The sequence below is a fragment of the Lissotriton vulgaris genome, chromosome 5 (assembly GCF_964263255.1).
Source record: "Lissotriton vulgaris chromosome 5, aLisVul1.2, whole genome shotgun sequence".
NCBI lineage: Eukaryota > Metazoa > Chordata > Amphibia > Caudata > Salamandridae > Lissotriton > Lissotriton vulgaris.
The window spans coordinates 1,282,245,647-1,282,265,222 of record NC_141693.1 but is presented as its reverse complement, the minus strand read 5'-3'; the positions used below and the strand labels follow the sequence as shown (position 1 = coordinate 1,282,265,222).

Here is a 19,576-nt window from a genome sequence, read left to right as displayed (position 1 = left end):
TGCGGTATTTATGGGCAGTTGTAGTAAACCCATGCACAGACAACTAACTTGTGGTAGGGACAGTTAGGGCAAATTAAACAGAGCTCATCTTAATGAGACACATTGTAAGGGGTGGTTGTATTTACTGAAGTCTTTGCACATAATAAAACTGATGTGACACATGTTTATATCTGAATTGTGATTGCCCTAAAGGGTGTTAGTCAGCCCAATTAAAATGATTAAGTGATAGGGTCATGGTTCAGTGTTTAAAATATATGTGAAGCTTTTGAATAAGAGTATTACAAGATTTCATGGTATAACTGAGGTTGTTTGAGAATCGGAGTGTAAAATGTATTTAGAGTGAAAATATGTTTATATACTTTTAACCCAGATTTTGTTATTACTTACTGTAAAGTATTATTATCTGTTCCGCACACTTCTTGAGGCACAGAAACATTTGAAAATGTTAGTGATTTGCACTAATTAAGGCTGTTGATGTAAGATCCTGAAGCTCCTTATAGTTTTTGAAGTGAAGCTCAATGTTCTTTATTAATGCCTCTTTTTAAGTCTAGGTTGAGTCTTCAATTTTGGTAGATAATCCCTTTCATGAATTAATGGATTCCTTTTAACAATTTTGTTTCTAGTCCTTGCTAGCCAGCTCGGCATTTCTTCCGATGTGGCGCTGTATCTCGTGTGTGTCTCTGCATGTAGCAGGTGTTTTTAATGGATTTGTGTCTTTCGCAGAATGCTTACCTTTTCCAATAATGTGGAACCCGCCAATGGCTTCCTGGTTCGTTACCTCCGCCGGAAGCTCCTGGAATCGGACAGCGACATTAATGCAAACAGGGAGGAGCTGCTCAAGGTCCTGGACTGGGTTCCAAAGCTCTGGTACCACCTGCACACATTCCTGGAAAAGCACAGCACTTCGGATTTCCTCATTGGTAGGTGGGCTCCATGCCGAAGAGGGCTTTCACAAGGGCAAAGCAGAGGTGCACTTTGCCCAGGCGTGCAACGCCCATTGGCCAGGCTTCAGATAACCCCCCCCCCCCCCCCCCCCCGCCCCCCCCCCCTTTGCTATGTGGGTCAGCCCAGGCCGGGACAGCTTCCCGGGCACACACACAGCCGCACCCGAATACTTCACAGGTCTTTGAAAGACCATTTACTTGTTAACGAGGCTTTGTTGTGTTTTCACCCCATCTTTGTGCCCCTGCATCTCCACTCTGCCTATTGCTGAAAGAATTAGCCACCCTGATATTTTTATTAGCCCACTCCGAAATGTGGCTCTAGTTGCGCCACTGACTTTGCCCTGGGCCTGTGCTCTTTGAGAATCCATTCTCTTGTTACACCATGTATTTACATATTAAAAAGCAGGTTCTGCCCTTTCCCTTTATGATGGAGCTAAGTTGGCCTACACAACTAGGTGATGATACATTATCTGTTTTCCCTTTCCCAAGTGTACAGGTTTTTTTAATTATGAGCTGCTGATTGAATCGGAAACCAAAGCTTCAACATTGTTGTCCCCATCCCACAAGTTTCAGACGTGTCTAATTCTGAGTGCAGAAAAAGTGACGCTGGCAGCATCTCTTACAATGTGACAGTAGAAGGCTTTGTTATAGATCTACATCTCTTGCCTGCTTATCTTTCTCCAAGTACCTCTGCTACAAGTAGTGTGTAATTTTTCAGTGCTACATGTGCTTACCTCTAGTCCTGAAGTAATTATGGATATTGCCATTATTTCCTACAGCTGATGCAACTAACACTTAGTATCACTTCTAGTACTACTTGATGAATGAGACTCTTTTCATGGAGCCTGTGTTATAAAATTGGTCCTCTTCCAGTTGTTCTTCACTGGACTGCCATGAATCTGTTTTCCAAGACCTCCGCACAGTGGAATCACACTCGCCCATGCACTGCTGGTTAGTCCTCCAGCAGCCTGCCCCAACCCTGTCACTTTTCTAATCTCACCCGTCGACCATGTGTGTCTCTTCTTGATAACCAAAGCATGTTCTTGTCTCATCTTTCAGGGCCCTGCTTCTTCCTGTCCTGTCCAATTGGGGTTGAAGATTTCCGTGTCTGGTTTATCGACCTGTGGAATAATTCCATCATACCGTACCTGCAGGAAGGTGCCAAAGATGGCATTAAGGTATGGCACATTAAATGCAAACATTGTAACTGTTGCAACATGAAAAATTACATTGCTTTACCGTTCTCACTTATTGATTACTTCTCCGACTTTCTTAATTTTTGCCCAGTTTTTTCATCTATTTCATTTGAAAAATATTAAATTCCTGCTTTGTTCTACAAACCCTCTTGGCTTATTTTGTCATTTTCTTATGGGCCGGGCTCCCTCAACATTTAGAATTCCAACGAGTAAAATCCTGAGGAAGACCAACATTTTGTCTTATAGCCAGGCGCTGCTGTTGTTGCCTGGATTCTCTTCCTTTGGTTACCACTGTGCTGGCATACAAACTGAGCCTTATGTGTAATTTGGAGTCGGGTGGCCATCTCACTTCATGTCATCACAGGCACCATGCTTCCACTTCTGATCTGTTGTGTGACAATTACAGCTGTTGAAGTCTTTTGGCCTGTTTTATGCTTTGGAGGGCGACCCTCTGCCCGTCAGAGTGGGAGGGGTCTTCCTCCACCACTTTGGCTGCACTGCCACCCACCATGTTAAGATATACCTGCTGACCTGTGCTTTTAAAGACGCAGCCATCACAGTGGCTTCTCTGAAGGCACTGAACGTTGGGCAAATAGCCGCCATGTTTCAGAGCCCCTCACCAAACTTTTTTGTTTTCTAAAAACAATCACCTAAACTTGGAGTTTGATATGAAAAACAAGATATAAATGACCCTGACACTCTGGGAGCATTTTGCCAGGATGTAGGGATTTAGGGGGCATTTTTTTTCTGTTCAGGACCACCACTTTTAGCAGACTAAGTACACGGACATGTTTGTGGTGCAGTGCCATTTCTACCAAATTCTAAATCAGGCCACTTGTTTCCTTCCATTGAACTATTTAGACTAAGACACCTGTGACAATAATTTGGGATTACAAAGCAGTGTCTCGGATGACTTGGATTCAGCTGTCCACTCTAGCTGTGAAGCTTCACTGCAGGCTCAAGTGATCTGGAACATCCTGCAGTTGAGGGCTTCAAGAATTGTTTCTTAGCAATGATTTCGAACACCCCACAGCAAAATAATGACATGTATGCTTAAATAGTTTTTCTCAATGCATGAGGAGATTTTCTACCAAATTCTACTTGATAACTTTCCTTCGAGTACTGTAGAGAATTCTACAGGTGAGGGAGGACTAGGCTGATTGTCCCAAGTGAACATTGTACCATATTTCTACAGATGAAGTCTGGAGTGCCACATTTCCGAGTAGTATGTAGTGTTCTTACAAGTAAGGATGTGACCTTGATGTCTCCTGTGCAGTGTGGAATACACTTGCAAGTAGGGATTGTAGAGGTCCTCTCCTTTGAGTGATGTGAAGGCCCATTACATGCTGGTGGTGGTGTGGTGGTTTCTTGTGATTGGTTGAGCCTTTATTCAAGTATAGGTTGGACAATGTATCCTCTTTTATTCTTAGTGATTGTGATCTCTTCTGACAGTTCTGGATGGTTGCCTTGTAGTTAAGTGTGTCTTCAAACTGAATAAGACAATGTACATAATAAGGAACCCTATCCCTGGTATTTCCCAGCATATAAACTGTTATATGAATCTCAAGATATTCATAGTAATATCTACGTGTATCATATCACATGTCATCCTAACTGATGTCGCTCTCCAGTGGTTTCGATCTTTTCTATCGGATCGATCCTTTAAAGTGGCAATTCCACCTGGCCAATCTGCCACTTATTCCCTGGAGCTGGGGGTTCCACAGGGATCCTCGTTGAGCCCTACAATGTTCAACCTCTATGTGAAACCGTTGGCTGGTGTCGTCAAACAGTGGGGTCTAACGATGGCCTCATATGCGGACGACACACAGCTAGCGGTGACACTTAGTGGAGACCCTGAGGTGGAGGCCCCCAGATTCCGAGCGGGTCTTGTGGCAGTAGCAAGCTGGCTTCGCACCAACTGCCTTCAGTTGAATGCCACCAAAACGGAGGTGTTGGTACTAGGGAAGCACGCTGAGCTATGGGGTAACCAGTGGTGGCCATCAGAGTTGGGTGTCACTCCCATTCCTGCATCCGGAGTGAGAAATTTAGGCATCTGGTTAGACTCTGCGCTCACCTTCAGGGACCATACTAAAAAGGTGGCTGCCACGTGTTATGGCATTCTGCAGGGAATAAGGCCGGTTTTAAAGTACTTTGATCCCCCTACCAGACAGCTTGTGGTCCAGGCCTCAATCCTATCTCGGCTGGACTACGGCAGCTCGCTGATGTTAGGGGTTAATCAAGCGGAGGCCTCTAGGCTCCAAAGGGTGCAAAACGCCGCGGCACGGGCCATTGTGGGCCTCCCCAGACATTGTTCAGTGTCTGGTACCATCACGGCCTTACATTGGCTCCCGGTCAGACAGTGAATCAAGTTCAAAGCGCTGTGTCTGGCCTTTAAAATTTTGAAATCTTCTTCGCCGCCGGCACTTGCCAACCTACTCACGCCCTATATTCCTTTGAGATCCTTGAGATCGGAGGGGCTTCACCTGGCTGTCTGTCCACGCTTTAAACTGAGCAGAATGGGTGGCCGCTCCTTTAGGGTGCTTGCGGCAGGTTTATGGAACTCGCTTCCTGTTCACATCCGAGCTCTTGAAGACTTGCTCGCCTTCAGGCAGGCGATTAAAACTTTCCTGTTTCCAGTGTCTGATTAATTACCTTTTTCCTCATGTGTGTTATGTTATAGTGTCTGTCAAAGCGCCAGGACGCCCCTTTGCTGGGGCAGCGGCGCACTATAAAAATATAAATAACATAACATAAAGTTAACTGTATGAATAATGTTGGCAGATAAAATACACCACAACACCTAGAATTATTTATCTGAGGGTTCTCTCACGGTCTCCCTATAGTGGTGCCCCTCACCTATCTGTGGCCCCTATCTCCCATTTGCTTCTTTTGCAGCACTGCTTATCCCAAACTAAGGTGTTGGATCACTTCACATCCCTGACACACACACATACTCACACACACTAAACACTCTGTCACTCACACACTCTCACTCACATTCTCGCTCTCACACTCTCTATCTCTCCACACACCATCTCACACTCACTCTCTCACTCCCTCTCACACTCTCTCACTCTCTGTGCAGGGACGGTGAACCACTCAAGAGTGTGTATATATGAATGGAAAACGCTGTATGGGATAATGGGGACCACAGGGTATAGGAGTAGCACATCTCATCTATACTGGCGATCATTGTATGTTGAGAGCACCTGTTCTGGGGAAACCCAGCTCAGGAATAGGGAGGGACACCGTAGCTGAAGTTGTCTGTCCTACTGGGAATGTATCTATACCCAGGGGAACTCTTCTGGCAACCTTGAAATAGCAAAGGATTGAAAAAGGAAGAAACATGTTTTTGATCCAGTGCTTTGAAGTTTGTATGTGGCACTCTGATTTCGGTTCATGGGTCAGACTAGTGCTATATTTGAAGGGTAGTGACTAAAGACTGCAAGTAACAGGAGGATTTTGTCTGTTACTGGGACGTTGACCCGCTGAGTTGCTTATTTGGATTACAGATGTATGATCTGCTAGTTACATGTTGTGCTTTGCAGCAGGCACATTGACACTCTGTGGTACTTAATGGTGCATCAGAACTGTGTCTGGATGGAATGTTAATCTCTCCAGAGGGTGTATTGGCTGACATTGTCTTTCCATGATTTTTTTTTTTTTTAAACTTTATTGATAGGAAGGAATAATGGTTAATCAGTTGCATACATCATTTCAGTAATCGTTACAGTTCATAGAAAGTATCATATCAGTAAGTAATGAGCGACAGTTTCGTAACAATGACTGAGCTGTTGGTGACCCCCCGGGCCTTGCATATATCTCAATTACAGGTTTACAGTGCGTAGTTTGCGGTCTCTTATTAACCCTTCCCTCAAACATCAGTGATGGCTACATCTCTTTTTAATGAAAACTATATCAACAAACATCCCAACGTATCCCCCCAACCATGTGTCATCGCAACCCTTCTGCGCCACCCTTAGCATTTAGTAGCCTGCGCCACCTCTTGCATTGCGTTGTACGGCCAGGTCCGTGTCGCCAGTGCAACATTGTTCCGTGCATGAGGCCACTGTCCCATAACGGTTCATTCACTCCTCCTCCCCTTCTGAGTCTAGGTCCTCTCCCTCCAGTAAGGGCTCACAGATTTCCCCTCTGTATATGTTCCACGCCGCCCAGACCTTGTTCCACTTCCGGGGCGCTGCCCTAAGTACATAAACCGCCCTCTCTGTCACCATTAGGATGTCCATGTTTTTAGCCCATCTACTGGAGGTAGGTACGTCCGGCGCCCCCCATTTCTGTGCTATATCCCGCTTCGCCACCGTCAGTGCCAGTGATGCCCAGATCAGCTCATACCTGCCCAGATCGTTGGGGTCCCAGATATTTAGGAGGCATTTGCGTGGTTCAGGCAAGATGGAAAGTTGAAGGGCCTGGGAGATGGATCGGAGCACCTGCCTCCAGAATTCGCGTATTTGTGGGCATTTCCATAGTGTGTGAATCAGTGTCCCTTCCTCCCCGCAGCCCCTCAGACAGAAGGGGTGTTGCGCTCTCTGTATTGTGTGTAACAGTGTCCTGTTGTAGTAGATGCGGTGGAGGATTTTGAGTTGCACCAGTCGTAGCTTACTAGAGATTCCCACCTCCCTCGGGGAGGCCAACGCCTCATTCCATTCAAATTCGTCTGTCTCGCCTAGTTCCCCTTCCCATTTTTCTTTAAGCTTTAGCGTTGGGTCTTTGAGATTGTTTATCAGTTTTTTATATGTAAGGGAGGTGGCGCTTTGGAGCATGAAGTCTGTTAGCAGTCTGTCCTCCAATGGGGAGGAGTCCGGTAATGTGGTGCCAGCAGGGACTGTCTGTAGCAGCGCATGCCTAATCTGGACATACCGAAACGTTTCCGTAGGTCCGAGGTTGTATTGTTGTTGCAGGTGTGTGAATGGAATCACTGAGTCGTTGTCCCAGAGGTCCCCTACTGTAGAGATACCTATGGAGTCCCATCATTCAAACCCCTTACAGCCTCTCAGATTCCCAAACGCCTTCGTGTCCCACAAGGGCGTCATTTTAGTAATTCGGCCTGCCCACCCCAGACGGGCCTGCGCCAAGTGCCACAGCGCCGCCGTGTGTTTGGTTGGACCAATGAGGGTTTTCAGCTGTGACTTGTTGTAGAGCACGGACAGCATACAGTCCGTCCCGAGTTGAGACCAATCCGCCCGATAAGCCGGGTCGTCTTTTGGGGCATGGATCCAGTAGTTTATGATTTTGAGTTGGGCCGCCCAGTAATATAGCTGAATGTTGGGGAGCGCTATGCCCCCCTCGTACCAGCTCTTTACCAGCTTGTCGTACGCTATGCGCGCCGGGCCTGTATTCCAGAGGAGGACAGTCACCAGCGCAACAATCTGTTGGAAATAGCGCGGTGGCACTAGGTGCGGAGTGTTTTCCAGGACGTAAAGGAGTCTCGGGAGGGCCATCATCTTGTACAATGCCGCCCTGCCCAGTAACGTCAGAGGGAGGGCCGCCCAGTGTTTAACATCTGCTCGCAGGCGATCTATGGGCCGTTTTAGGTTATTAACAAAGAATTCAGCCTCCCCGCTCGTGATGATAATACCTAAGTATTTGAAAGAAGCCGACGTCGCCAGCAGTGGACAGTTCCCTTGCAGTCTTGGCTCCGGGCCTCTCAACGTGTATATGGTGGATTTCGACCAGTTGAGGGTGTAGCCCGACGCGCGCCCATGTGTGTCACATAGGTCTAGCAGGGCTGGGATGCCGGTTTCCGGCGCGGTCATGTAAATAAGCATGTCGTCTGCATACAGTGAGACTTTGTCCTCCCATCCCCTCTCCCATTTGATGCCCGCGAACAGGGTTGTCGATCTGATCTGGATGGCCAGGGGTTCGAGTACCAAAGCGAAAAGCAGGGGGGACAGGGGGCAGCCCTGTCTAGTCCCCCTACCTAGAGGGAACCTCGGTGACGTGTGGCCATTGGCTACCACCTGTGCGACGGGTTTCGCATAAAGCAACCTTATCCATGTTATGTATTTCGGCCCAAATCCCATGCGCTCCAGCACCACGAAGAGGTATTCCCACTCTACCAGATCGAACGCCATTTTGGCGTCTAAAGAGAGGATCACAGCCGGTTCCGTGAGAAGGTGCGTTCGAGCTAGCACTCCGTGGACTCTTCTAAGATTCATCGCAGTGCTCCGGTGGGGCATAAAGCCTGACTGATCAGGGTGGATTAACGTACTGAGGTGGGGCAGCAAGCGGGCGGCTAAAAGTTTAGCCAGTATCTTGGTCTCTATGTTCAACAATGATATCGGACGGTATGAGGTGCACTCCGTCGGGGGTTTCCCGGGCTTGGGTATTGTTACAATCGTGGCCGTGCGTTGATCCAGCGGCAGCTCTAGCCTGTCTCTACTCTCTAAATACATGGCCAACAATGGGGCACTGAGGTCCGAAGCCACGGACTTGTACCATTTGACCGGTATCCCATTAGGGCCTAGTGCTTTACCGGACTGTAGCGCTTGGATCGCTAGCTGGATCTCTTCCTCTGTTGGGTCTGGTTCTAGGGTGTCTCTATCCGCTTGCGCTATGCTGGGGATATCAATGTCTGTGAGTGTTGCCGTCGCCAATTGTCGTGTGACCCTCCGTTCTGGTGTGTATATTTCCTGAAAGTGTCGCGCTAGTTCGCAGGCTATTTCTGCTGGGCGTATCAGTGTTCGTCCATCCTCAGTGTCAAGCCTATGAATACCTCTTGCTCCATTCCCTCTCTTATCTAGCCATGCCAGCATACGACCCGCTTTGTCGCCCACATCGTAAATTCTATGTCTAGTGTTTGCGATATACCCCTTCTCTGTCGTTTTGAGGTGAGCTAGGTACTGTTGCTGCCGGACCATGAGGGTGTGTGTTGTGGACGGGGAGGGGTTCGACATATGAGCGTTATTGGCTGTGTCGAGTGCAAGTTCCAGGTCAATGAGTTCCTTACGTGAGTCCCGTTTGTGTCCCGTAATTGCTGCAATGGCCGCCCCCCTGAGGACTGTTTTGTACGCCTCCCATAGGGTGGAAGGCGACACCACCGTGCCGGTGTTTTCAGCAAAATACTGTGTCGTCACTAATTTGAGCTTTTTCCGAATCTTGGGGATTTTTAGGAAATTGGGGTAGATTGGGTAGAGCCGAGCATTCCGTTTCCCCCCGGTGGTGAGTGACAGGACAATTGGAGAGTGATCTGAGATCCCCCTGGGTAGCGTGTCCACTTTGTCTATCGTGTCTAGTCCCAATCCCAGTGCCATGAAGTAGTCTATGCGAGATAGGCTATTGTGTACCGCCGAGTAGTAAGTGTAGTGGGTGGCCTTAGCATGCAACATTCGCCATAGGTCAACCAGGCCCAGGGCTTCCGCGAAGTCCGACAGTGGCGTCGTGCCTCGTGGTCTGGTTCTGGAGGGAAAGGTGTCTTGAAGTGGATCCATAACAGCGTTGAAGTCCCCCCCTATAATCGTGTTGCTATCGGGGAGATCAAGAAGGAATTTGCCCAGTGCTGGTAGGGCCACAGAGTGTAGGGCTGGGGGAATATACACTGATACCACATTTAGCGCCCTGCCTTCCCACTGCCCATGAACCGCGGCAAAGCGACCCTGGTCATCCGCGACACGGCGGGTCACCATGAAGGGGGAAGACTTTCTCACTAGTATGCCTGTTCCCCTGGATCCAGTAGTGAAGTCTGCGTGTACCGCCATTGTGTAGCCACGTCTATCTAGGGCTTTGCAGGTGGACCCTGTGAGGTGGGTTTCCTGTAAGAGGACCATATCAGGATTCTGGCGTTTTAAGGCCTGGAGGACCAAGCCTCTCTTGATTTTGTCACCCAGGCCCCGGACATTCCATGTCAGTATGCGTAGTGGGGGAACCCCCCTGGTCGTGGAGGTGTCCTCGGCGGGCGTGTGATTAAGTGGCCTGGCCATGAGGCTGACTAGGGAGTTTTGCACACAACGTGTGCTGTGGCGTGATCCATGTGCTGACTTGTGTTGTGCTGCATAGGAGATACGCAAATGCTCGGGTGATAGAACCTTGAAGGTGTGGCACGATGACTACAAACAAAAGAAAACATTTCAACAAGAAAACTTCAATCCCATCCCCCCTCCCTGCTACCCTGCTCCACAGACAAACTCCCGGCCGCTTCCCCAACTGTGCAGAGTGCTTTAACCCTCCCCTAAACATCTTACTTGCTCGTGGGGTAGGTGAGTCCCCTCCGGGCACTGCCTGTGCCCACCCTACTCAGCCGCGTCCGAGCCACGGCGCCGCGGCCCTTATAGTCTAAAAAACAATATAGTTCAGTGTCACATCGGAGCCCCTTGTCCGGAGTCTAGCGGGTCTCTCTCAAGGTCTGAGTCCAGGCCGTTTCCGCCCCCCTGGCGTGGTGGTTGGGAGGATTGGCTGGGTGATGTCCTGTCCGTACTGTGTCGCGGTCGGTCTCGCTGTGAGCGATGTCGCTGCCCTGCCGGTCTCCAGCCCTCCAGCCATTCCTGAGCCACCTCCGGCGTGTCAAAGAACCAGGTCTTCCCCTCGGCCACTATCCGTAGTTTTGCCGGGAACATCATGGAGTATGGTAATTCTCTGTCGCGTAGTGCCTTCTTAACCTCCGTGAAGGATTTGCGTCGCCTGGCCACCTCTGCCGTGTAATCTGGGAAAAACGCCAAGGTTGCATTCTGAATCCGCACTGGCGATGAATTCCTTGCCGCCTGCAATATCGCGTCCCTATCTCTGAAATTAAAGAGCCGCGCCAGTACTGGTCTTGGAGCTGCTCCCGTCTTGGGGGGGCCCCCCGGGACTCTGTGCGCCCTCTCCACCGAAAAGAAGTGGGACAGGCCTTTGGGTTGGAGTTTGTTCTTGATGAGGTCTTCTACATAGAGGTCCATGGCCCCTTTCCCTTCCGTCTCCGGAAGCCCCAGGATACGTACGTTGTTGCGTCGCGAACGCCCTTCCTGGTCGTCCAGCTTGTCATGTAGGAGCTTGGTAACTTTCTGCATCCTCTCCATGGCCACTTGGAGCTCCGAGGTGTCTTCCACGAGTGACTTTGTGACCACTTCCACTTGCGACACCCTCTCCGCCATCTTGTGAAAGTCCGCTCGCAGAAGGGAGACTTCTGAGGAGATGGCGTCCACTGTAGTTTTCACCTCCGAGAGCGTTCTCATGATGTCTTCCAACGTTATTTTCGGTGTTTTATCTGCGTCTGGAGCCTGCCCTGTGGAGGGTCGTCCCGTGGTCTGCTGCTGTCCTTGGTGTCCATAGGCGAACTTGTCCAGCTTAGCTTGCGTGGATCCGCTCCTGAGGCCTTTACCCGCCATGGTGTTGGGGTTAGCGAGGACCAGAGCTAAGTTATAGGTCATCGCGACCTGCGTGGCTTCGGAAGTTTCCGCTGACAGGTAGTAGCCAAAGAGTAGTCGGCAGCGGGAGGCGGACAGAACGACCCCCCTGCCGTTTGAGGAAGTCTTACTGGCTGCTTGCGTGGGATGTGCCGAGCCACTGGTATGATTTGTGTCGGCGTCCCCGGTATTCCTTCTCTGGGATGGAGCGGCCCGTGCGACCCCACTCCTGTTCTGTCGTGCCGGTCTGCCTCTCGTTACCACCTCGGCTAGTGTAGACGTCGGGCCTGGGTTTCCGCCCCCCCGCACACCGGACAGGCCGCCGCGTGGTGGGCCTCCGTTTCTGCTCTGGTGCCACTGGTGCGTCTGGTTGGATGTGGCTTCTGAGGTCCCCCCCCTGCACTCCCGCGCTGCTGTCCTGTAACTCGTCGTCCCCCTGCTCCCCCGCTGATACGTGGGGTGTGATAGTGTCCTCCGTAGCGCTGTGCAGCCCGTTAGGCTTCCGTGGGGGGGGGGGGGGGTCCGCAGGACGCCGACCTCGCTCCGTGCGGTCAAGGCTGGGGTGCACTAACCACTGTGTTGCCCAGGTCCCGCTAGGTGGGTACCGCAGTCCGCTTGCCACCGAGGGATGTTGCCAAGGTCGCCAGGCTCGATCGAAGTTCTCGGCAGGTACCGGGGTGTTGTCACTTCCTTCGGCCGGCCCCACTGCACTTCCGCCGGGGCCCTGGTGGTACGCGAGGCCGGTGCTTCTCCGTCGGTCGTAGGCCCTCCCTCGCCACACGACGTAACTCGGGCTCCGGTGTGCCGATTGCTCTGCAACTTGGACCGGGTACACCGCTTCGGCCCCGGACTCGAACGCCGCCGCTTCAGGCGTGCGTAGTAGCGGATAAGTGAGTCGGATTTAACGGAAGGCTGCAGTGCCCTCGGGAGCTCTCACACTAAGCGGCCGCCATGCTCGGCTGCTAGCCACGCCCCCCCCTTTCCATGATTTTTTTATCCCCCTGAAGATTAATGGGTACATGGCGATGCCTGGGGCAGGTTCCTCAGACCTTTTAGGACATAATAAATGTAGCGTCACCTGAACTTGGAGCCTGGTTAGGCAGAAACGGCCGTGCCACCCTAAAGCTGCCACTGCTCACCTTGCTTGCACTCTTTCAACACTATCTTCTAATCTTTCACAACCTACAGCAGTCTTTGACAGGCTGTGTTCTTCGCTGAGCTCGGCATGTCGACATTGCAGTATTGTGAGTTGGAAACATTGGCTGCCTAAGCACTTGCATGTATTACTAGAGAAAGACATTCCTAGCCAAGAGTGTTTTTAAAGCCATGGCTGCACACAAAATGGCGCGTCTCTAGTGTGACAAATGAGATGATCTCAGTCTTGTAGAGGTGGAGGTCTGGGCAGAAGGAGGCTGTACAGTTGTCCGTGATGTCCTAGTAGATTTCTAGAGCTGCTACTCAAATTGCTGGCATTAGCACTCTAAGGTAGAGCCTGGTATTTTGTGTGATTGATGGATGGCTGTGAGAAGGTGGTTCTGACCATCTGAGCCACCTGGATTTTCCACTTTTAGAACACCAGATTTTTGAGCTTTTACTGTGAGAGAGCCCCATAAGTTGGGACTCACCCACAGTGAGCTCATAACAAAATGGACTGCATGTGGATTTCACCAGTGTCCACCTTGTAAGATAAGGCTGCTGTGCTGCAGCCAGAGTAACGGGCACTGGACTCGTTACACGTGGACACACGTGCACATGTATGTGCACCTGTGTAAGGGGTGCACGAAGGAGATTCCTGTTGTGAGTAGCCCAGGAGCTGGTACAGATAGAATGGTGTGTCAGGGAATTATGCAGAGTTGGGTGGTGACATGGAATAGGCTTTATAATGTGGGGAGACACATGTAAGGGAAAGTCAGTGTGCTTTACTGTTTCACTGTAGGAACACTCCATTGTTTTCCCTATGGAGACAGAGACCACATGGGGTAGTTCAGTTAGTTAGGGCCTACACATTCCAGACATGCGCCAAAGTACACTGTAAGTTTTGTAAAAATAATTATCCTGCTGAGTCCAAAGCCATATCTGTACTGCTTATGGGTTATTCAGAAATTTTATATTCCTCTGACTCCGCTCATAACCAGAGCCTGGCCTGGTGTGACCCTGCCAGGCTGGATAAATTACCTTTCTCCCACAGCTGTAACATCAGAGGCCTAGCCCTTCACTGCAAGCCTTCCCAAGGGCGAATGTCTTTTCTTCAGAAGGGAGAGAGGAGGTGAAGCTGCAAGGTATCAATCAGCAGCTGTTACCCGGTGACAGGCAACAGGCCTTGCCTGGGCCATGAAGTCGCAAGGGGGGAAGGGGCTTTTGAGAGACCATGTGGCATGAGACTCCTGGATGATGCCATCTTGAAGTATCCCAGAGGCCTGTGCACGAAGAAGAGAGCAGGGGTAGAGAGGTGATGTTGTTGCAGGATAGGGCAGAAGTACCTTCCTGCTAGCCCCCACCAATTTTTCTTAAAAGGTCTTGCACAGGAAGAGGAGTTCTCTCTGGGGTGTGGTCTTGGTGATGAAGACTGGTGCCAAGGACAGTTGGAAGAAGGAACCTTCGGACTGCCCCAGGACTCTGGTCTGCACCTTTGAGGGAGTCCAGGGCCACTGAGAAAAACCTATGCTTCTGCGCAAGGAGAAGAGGCCCAGAAGGAGAGCCAGGTGAAAGGCTGATACAGGGTGCCCGTGAAGACCGCTCCTTGCTGAGTTCACCCTCTTGAAGGCCAGGAGGATGGCAAAACCTGCTCCATGTGGCAAGGGCTGGCCACCAGGAGTGAGAGCAGGCTGAGATTGTTGAAATCGGCCCCACGGGGGCTGAGATATACCCCAGAAGGTAGGCGACCGCTGACCTTTAATAGGACCGACAACGAAGCACGTGGGTCTCTGCCGCCATTCTCTGATGTGCCCCCGGGCTGGGTCAGGCCCCGGAGGCTGCCCCCAGAAGGAGATGCAGAGGAGAGCAGTCGTGACCCCGTGAAGGTGGCTACGGGGCACAGACTGTCAATCCTGGGCCCAGCGAAGTAGTCCGGGAGCGCCATCACGCTTACTGCGAAATGGCCCCTAGGGGCCCAGGAGCCTATCCTGGGCCCTGATGAGAGCTGAAGTTTGGGAGCGCTGTCGAGCTCCCGTGAAGTAGTTCTAGGGGCCCGGGACCCCATCTCCAGGCCTGCCGAACAGGAAGCCGAGGAGTGCAGTCGAGCCGACCGTGAAGAAATTCCTGTGGCCTGGGACCACATCTCCAGGCCCGGTAGAAGTAGTCTGGGAGCTCTGTTGCACTTCCCGTGAAGGTGAGTGGGGCCCAGGACCCTTTCCTGGGCTCTGGTGTCAGACGCGAAGAGGGAGAGTGCCATTGCACTCTCTGGCAGCAAGGAGGAAGAGAGGGTAGTGTTGTCGCACTCCCCCCGAGGCCCCGCCCGATTGCCACATCATTTCTGCCCACAGGAGTGGGCAAACCAGAATGAAGAGCTGGCTCCCGTGGCAGCACACAAGGGAGCCGGCAAGAGGAGCTGGGGGTGGGCTCCCCATCATGCTCTCCAACTCACTTGCATGCGAGGTGCGCAGGTGGGACCACACCCACGAGAAGATGTGAAGCAGTGTGAGGCCGCTATCCGAGGCAGTGTGGCTCTCCCCAGACCAGTGGGAGAGCCGCTGCTCAGATATGCACGTGTTGATAGCAAAGCACCCCATAATGCCCTGCAGGGCATGGTAAATCAATATGACTCCCCTAGCACAAAATGGAACGTCCTCCCCCCCGTAAGTCTCTGGAGACTTAAAGGAAATGACCCCTCAAGGGTTCATTCATGTTTTAAAGCCTGACTTATGCTGGAACTATTGTTCTTCAGATGGTATTTGATGCTTAGGACTACACTGAGGTATGAGAGGTTGGACATGGATTGTTTTCATGGAGAAATCCCCTAGAGGTGGAAAGGTGTAATTGCACAGGTGGTGATTTACAAATGGTGTTCCTTATGGGGAGTGGAAGTCACATGTACTATGTAATTTGGAAATATGTTGCTAGGCATTCCTGCCAGGGTGTCTGGTTGTAATGCATAATCATTTTGATTCTAGATATGATGCCTTTTAGGGGCTGTGATAGAATTGCATTACACCTGTTATCCGATATGATAAGTATCTGTCATTCTAAGTGATGCCTAGACATGTATTCTTGCTACTGCGTTCATTGAAAAACTAGACTGTCAGCCGCTGTGATTAACGTGTGTATACTGTATGGTCAGTACGAGATGCTCAGTCAGGGTTATGTGTCACTATGGCAGGTGTTCCCATTATATATGCTTTTTGAGATAATGGGGGGGCGCCACCGGGGTGGTGTCAGTGGGAAGGGCCCTCGCTCCAGGTTAGGGTCATCCCACTGAATTTGGTGTTGGTACTAGACCCCGCCCCCCCTCTGAGACATGGGTGTTAATGTGTACACAATGTCAAGAAGTATTTCCAACAGCTTATCTATATTTTATAAATTGATGCATAGTATTGAGTAGTGTGTGTGAAATAAATGTACTCTTCCTTTTTATGCGTACCTGTAAATGGAGATTACTAGCCCACACCACCTCCCATGACTGCCCTGCATTGCTGCCCTTTGAAAGTCAAGCGCTACAATGGGGCATTTGGTTCCCAGTGAAGGACAAATAAAGACCCATCATTTGTGCAGTCACAACTAATATCTTGTTTTCCAACAATGGCATTGTTGCTGCCTGAGAGCCCAGTGGATCTATGCGGAGTCAGCAACCTGAGTGTCCGTATTAAAATGTGCGGGCACCACATACATGGGCAAACAGTGCACCCACATGACTCATTCGACACAAAAAGTATTTTTTTAACATGACGAAGGGTTTCACCTTAAAAGATTGGATTAACTCATTGCATCAATGGCATTCATTAAAAGTGATTGGTCATTAACCAGCTAGTATATTCCTGTTTAAAAACCTTTCTCCCCCCCCCCCACTGACAAAAAGGCCATTAGTGAACTACGGCACTATAATCAATCAATCAATCATATAATTTTTAAAGCGCACTACTCACCCGTGAGGGTCTCAAGGCGATGGGGTGGGGAATGCTGCTACTCATCAAAGCCAGGTCTTGAGTTTTCTGAAGGTCAGCAGGCCTTGGGTCTGCTCTAGGTGGATGGGGAGGGTGTTCCAGGTTTTGGCCGCGAGGTGGGAGAATGATCTGCCGCCGGAGGTGGCTCTTCAGAAGCAGGGGACTGTGGCTAGGGCGAGGGCGGAGGAGCAAAGCTGGCTGGTGGGGGTGTAGAAGTTAAGTCGTCTGTTGAGGTACGTTGGTCCGGTGTTGTGGAGTGCCTTGTGGGTGAAGAGCTTGAAGGTTATCCTCTTGTTGACCGGGAGCCAGTGCAGGTCTCTCAAGTAGGGTGTGATGTGGCTGCGGTGAGGGATGTCGAGGATCAGGCGTGCAGAGGCATTCTGGATGCGATGGAGCAGTCTCAGGAGTTTGGCCGAGGCTCCTGCGTAGAGGGTGTTTCCGTAGTCCAACCTGCTGCTGACGAGGGTCTGGGTGACAGTTCTTCTTGTTTCAGTGGGGATCCACTTGTTGATCCTGCGGAACATGCGGAGGGTGTTGAAGCAGGAGGAGGAGACGGCGTTGACCTATTTAGTCATGTAGAGGGTGAAGTCCAGGATGATTCCTAGGTTGAGTGTGTGATCGTTGGGTGTTGGAGCGGTTCCCAGTGTGATCGGCCACCAGGAGTCATCCCAGGCTGAAGGGATGGATCCGAGGAGGAGGACCTTCGTCTTGTCCGAGTTCAGCTTTAGTCGGCTGTTCCTCATCCATTCAGCGACGCCCTTCATTCCTTCGTGACGGTTGGTTTTGGTGGTGTGGGGGTCCTTTGTGAGGGAGAAGATCAGCTGGGTGTCATCAGCGTAGAAGATGATGTTGAGGTTGTGCCGACTGGCGACGTGGGCAAGCGGTGCCATGTTGATGTTAAACACAGTTGGGATGAGCCCTGGGGGACGCTGCAGATGATCTCAGTGGCTTCGGAGCGGAAGGGGGGTAGGCAGACGCTCTGTGTTCTGCCGGAGAGGAAGGAGGTGGTCCAGTCCAGGGTCCTCTCTTTGATCCTGGCATTGTGGAGGCGTGTTTGTAGTTTGTGGTGGCAGACCATGTTGAAGGTGGCGGACAGGTCCAAGAGGATGAGGGTCACAGTTTCTCCGTTGTCCAGCAGGGACTTGATGTCATCGGTGGCGGTGATGAGGGCAGTCTCGGTGCTGTGGTTGCTGCGGAACCCGGACTGGGAAGGGTTCAGGATGTTGTTCTCGAGGTAGCGGGTCAGTTGTTAGTTGACAGTCTTCTCAATGACCTTTGCCGGGAACGGGAGCAGGGAGATGGGCCGGAAGTTCTTGAGGTCCTTGGGGTCCACCTTGGGTTTCTTGAGTAAGGCATTGATCTCGGTGTGCTTCCAGCTCTCCAGGAAGGTTGCTGTCTCGAAGGAGGTGTTGATGGCTTTCCGGAGATGGGGTGCAATGGATGTGCTGGCTTTGTTGAAGATGTGGTGTGGGCATGGGTCTGACGGAGATCCTGAGTGGATGGTGTTCATGATCTTGATGGTGTTGTTGTCATTGATGTTGGTCCAGGAGAGCAGGCGGTTGGTGCGGATGGTGGTTGTGGGGGCAGAGGTGTCAGTGGTTGTCGGGCGGGTGGTCGTGGTGTTGAAGCTGTTGGGGATGTCTGCGATCTTGTGGTGGAAGATGGTGGCCAGAGAGTCGCACAGGTCTTGCGAGGGTGGGACGTCGTTGGTGTTAGAGCTGGGGGTTGGGCAGTTCCTTCACGATGTTAAAGAGCTCTTTGCTGTTGTGCGCATTGTTGTCTAGGCAGTTTTTGAAGGAGGCCCTTTTGGTGGATCTGATGAGGTGATGGTGTCTGCAGATGGCGTTCTTGTGGGCTGCATGGCTGTCCGGTGTTCGTTCACGGAGCCAGATCTTCTCCAGCTTTCAGCAGGTTTGCTTGGAGGCCCAGAGGTCTTCAGTGAACCAGCTGGCTTTCTTGTTGGTGTGACTGTTGAGGGTTTCTTGATCGGGGCGAGGGTGTTGGCGCAGTCATTGATCGACTGTCTGAGGTTGCGGGCGGCGGAGTTTGGGTTGGCGGGTGGGCTCTGGGCGAGGGTGGAGGTTAGCTGGTCTTAAGTGACTTTGCTCCAGCAGCGGCGAGGCATCTGTTGGGTGCGGTGGTGCATGGTGGGTTTCTTGAAGGTGAAGTGGATGCAGCGATGGTCGGTCCAGTGGAGTTCAGTGGTGTGGTTGAAGGAGACGTGGGGCTTGCGGAGAAGATGGGGTCAAGCGTGTGACCGGCTGAGTGGGTGGCTATTGTGACGAGTTGTCGGAGTCCGAGGTTGGCTAGGTGGTGGAGTTGGTGTTGTTGTTGTTCTCGAGGTGGAAGTTCAGGCCCCCGAGGAGGATGTAGTCCGTGGAGGCGACGGCGTGTGTGCTGACTAAGTCGGCTATAGTCTCTGAACTGTGGTCAGGGTCTGTAGATGAGGGTTCCTCTGATGGTGGTGTTTGGGTCGGTGTGGATCAGGAAGTGCAGGTGTTCGGCGGTGCTGAGGGTGTCATCCGTGTTGGTCGCGACTCAGAGTGTTCCTGTGGACAATGGCAATTCCTCCTCCTGCTCCGTTGGTGCGGTTCCTGCGGGTGATCTTGTAGCCTTCCGGGACAGCTATGGCTATGTTGGAGACCTGGCTGAACCTCGCCTCGGCACCCGTCAGGAAGGCGACGTCTGGGGAGGTTGAGTCGAGTAGGTCCCAGAGTTCAATGGCGTGTTTGCGGGCGGAGCGGGTGTTGAGAAGGATGCAACAGAGGTGGTTGGGTTCTTTCCTGGTCGGCAGCATGGTGCGGCGGATGCTTGTGAAGCTGCAGTTCCGGCAGGTGAAATCTCTGTGGGTGTGCTTCGGGGCGGCCAGGAAGCAGGTGTGTGATCGTCTGGTGTTGAGTGTTTGGAGAGTTCTGGCATCGTAGCGGTGTCGGGCGGCGGGGCGTTCGTGGGGTCCAGGAGTCTTGGAGCTGGGCACGGGACGGCGCAGACGGGCTTGCCTT

At 51.5% G+C, this 19,576-nt stretch overlaps 1 protein-coding gene across 11 annotated transcripts in view; it reads left to right on the top strand.

Annotated features, from left to right (window-relative positions):
- The window catches only part of NAV1 (neuron navigator 1), a 1,017,084-nt gene that overhangs the window by 986,086 nt on the left and 11,422 nt on the right, over window positions 1–19,576 (top strand). For all 11 annotated transcript variants that reach the window (XM_086923143.1, XM_086923142.1, XM_086923140.1 and 8 more), the window contains 2 exons: window positions 724–920; window positions 2,004–2,122. In XM_086923143.1, the coding sequence (XP_086779269.1) occupies window positions 724–920; window positions 2,004–2,122 (316 nt within the window). The remainder of the gene's footprint in view (window positions 1–723; window positions 921–2,003; window positions 2,123–19,576) is intronic.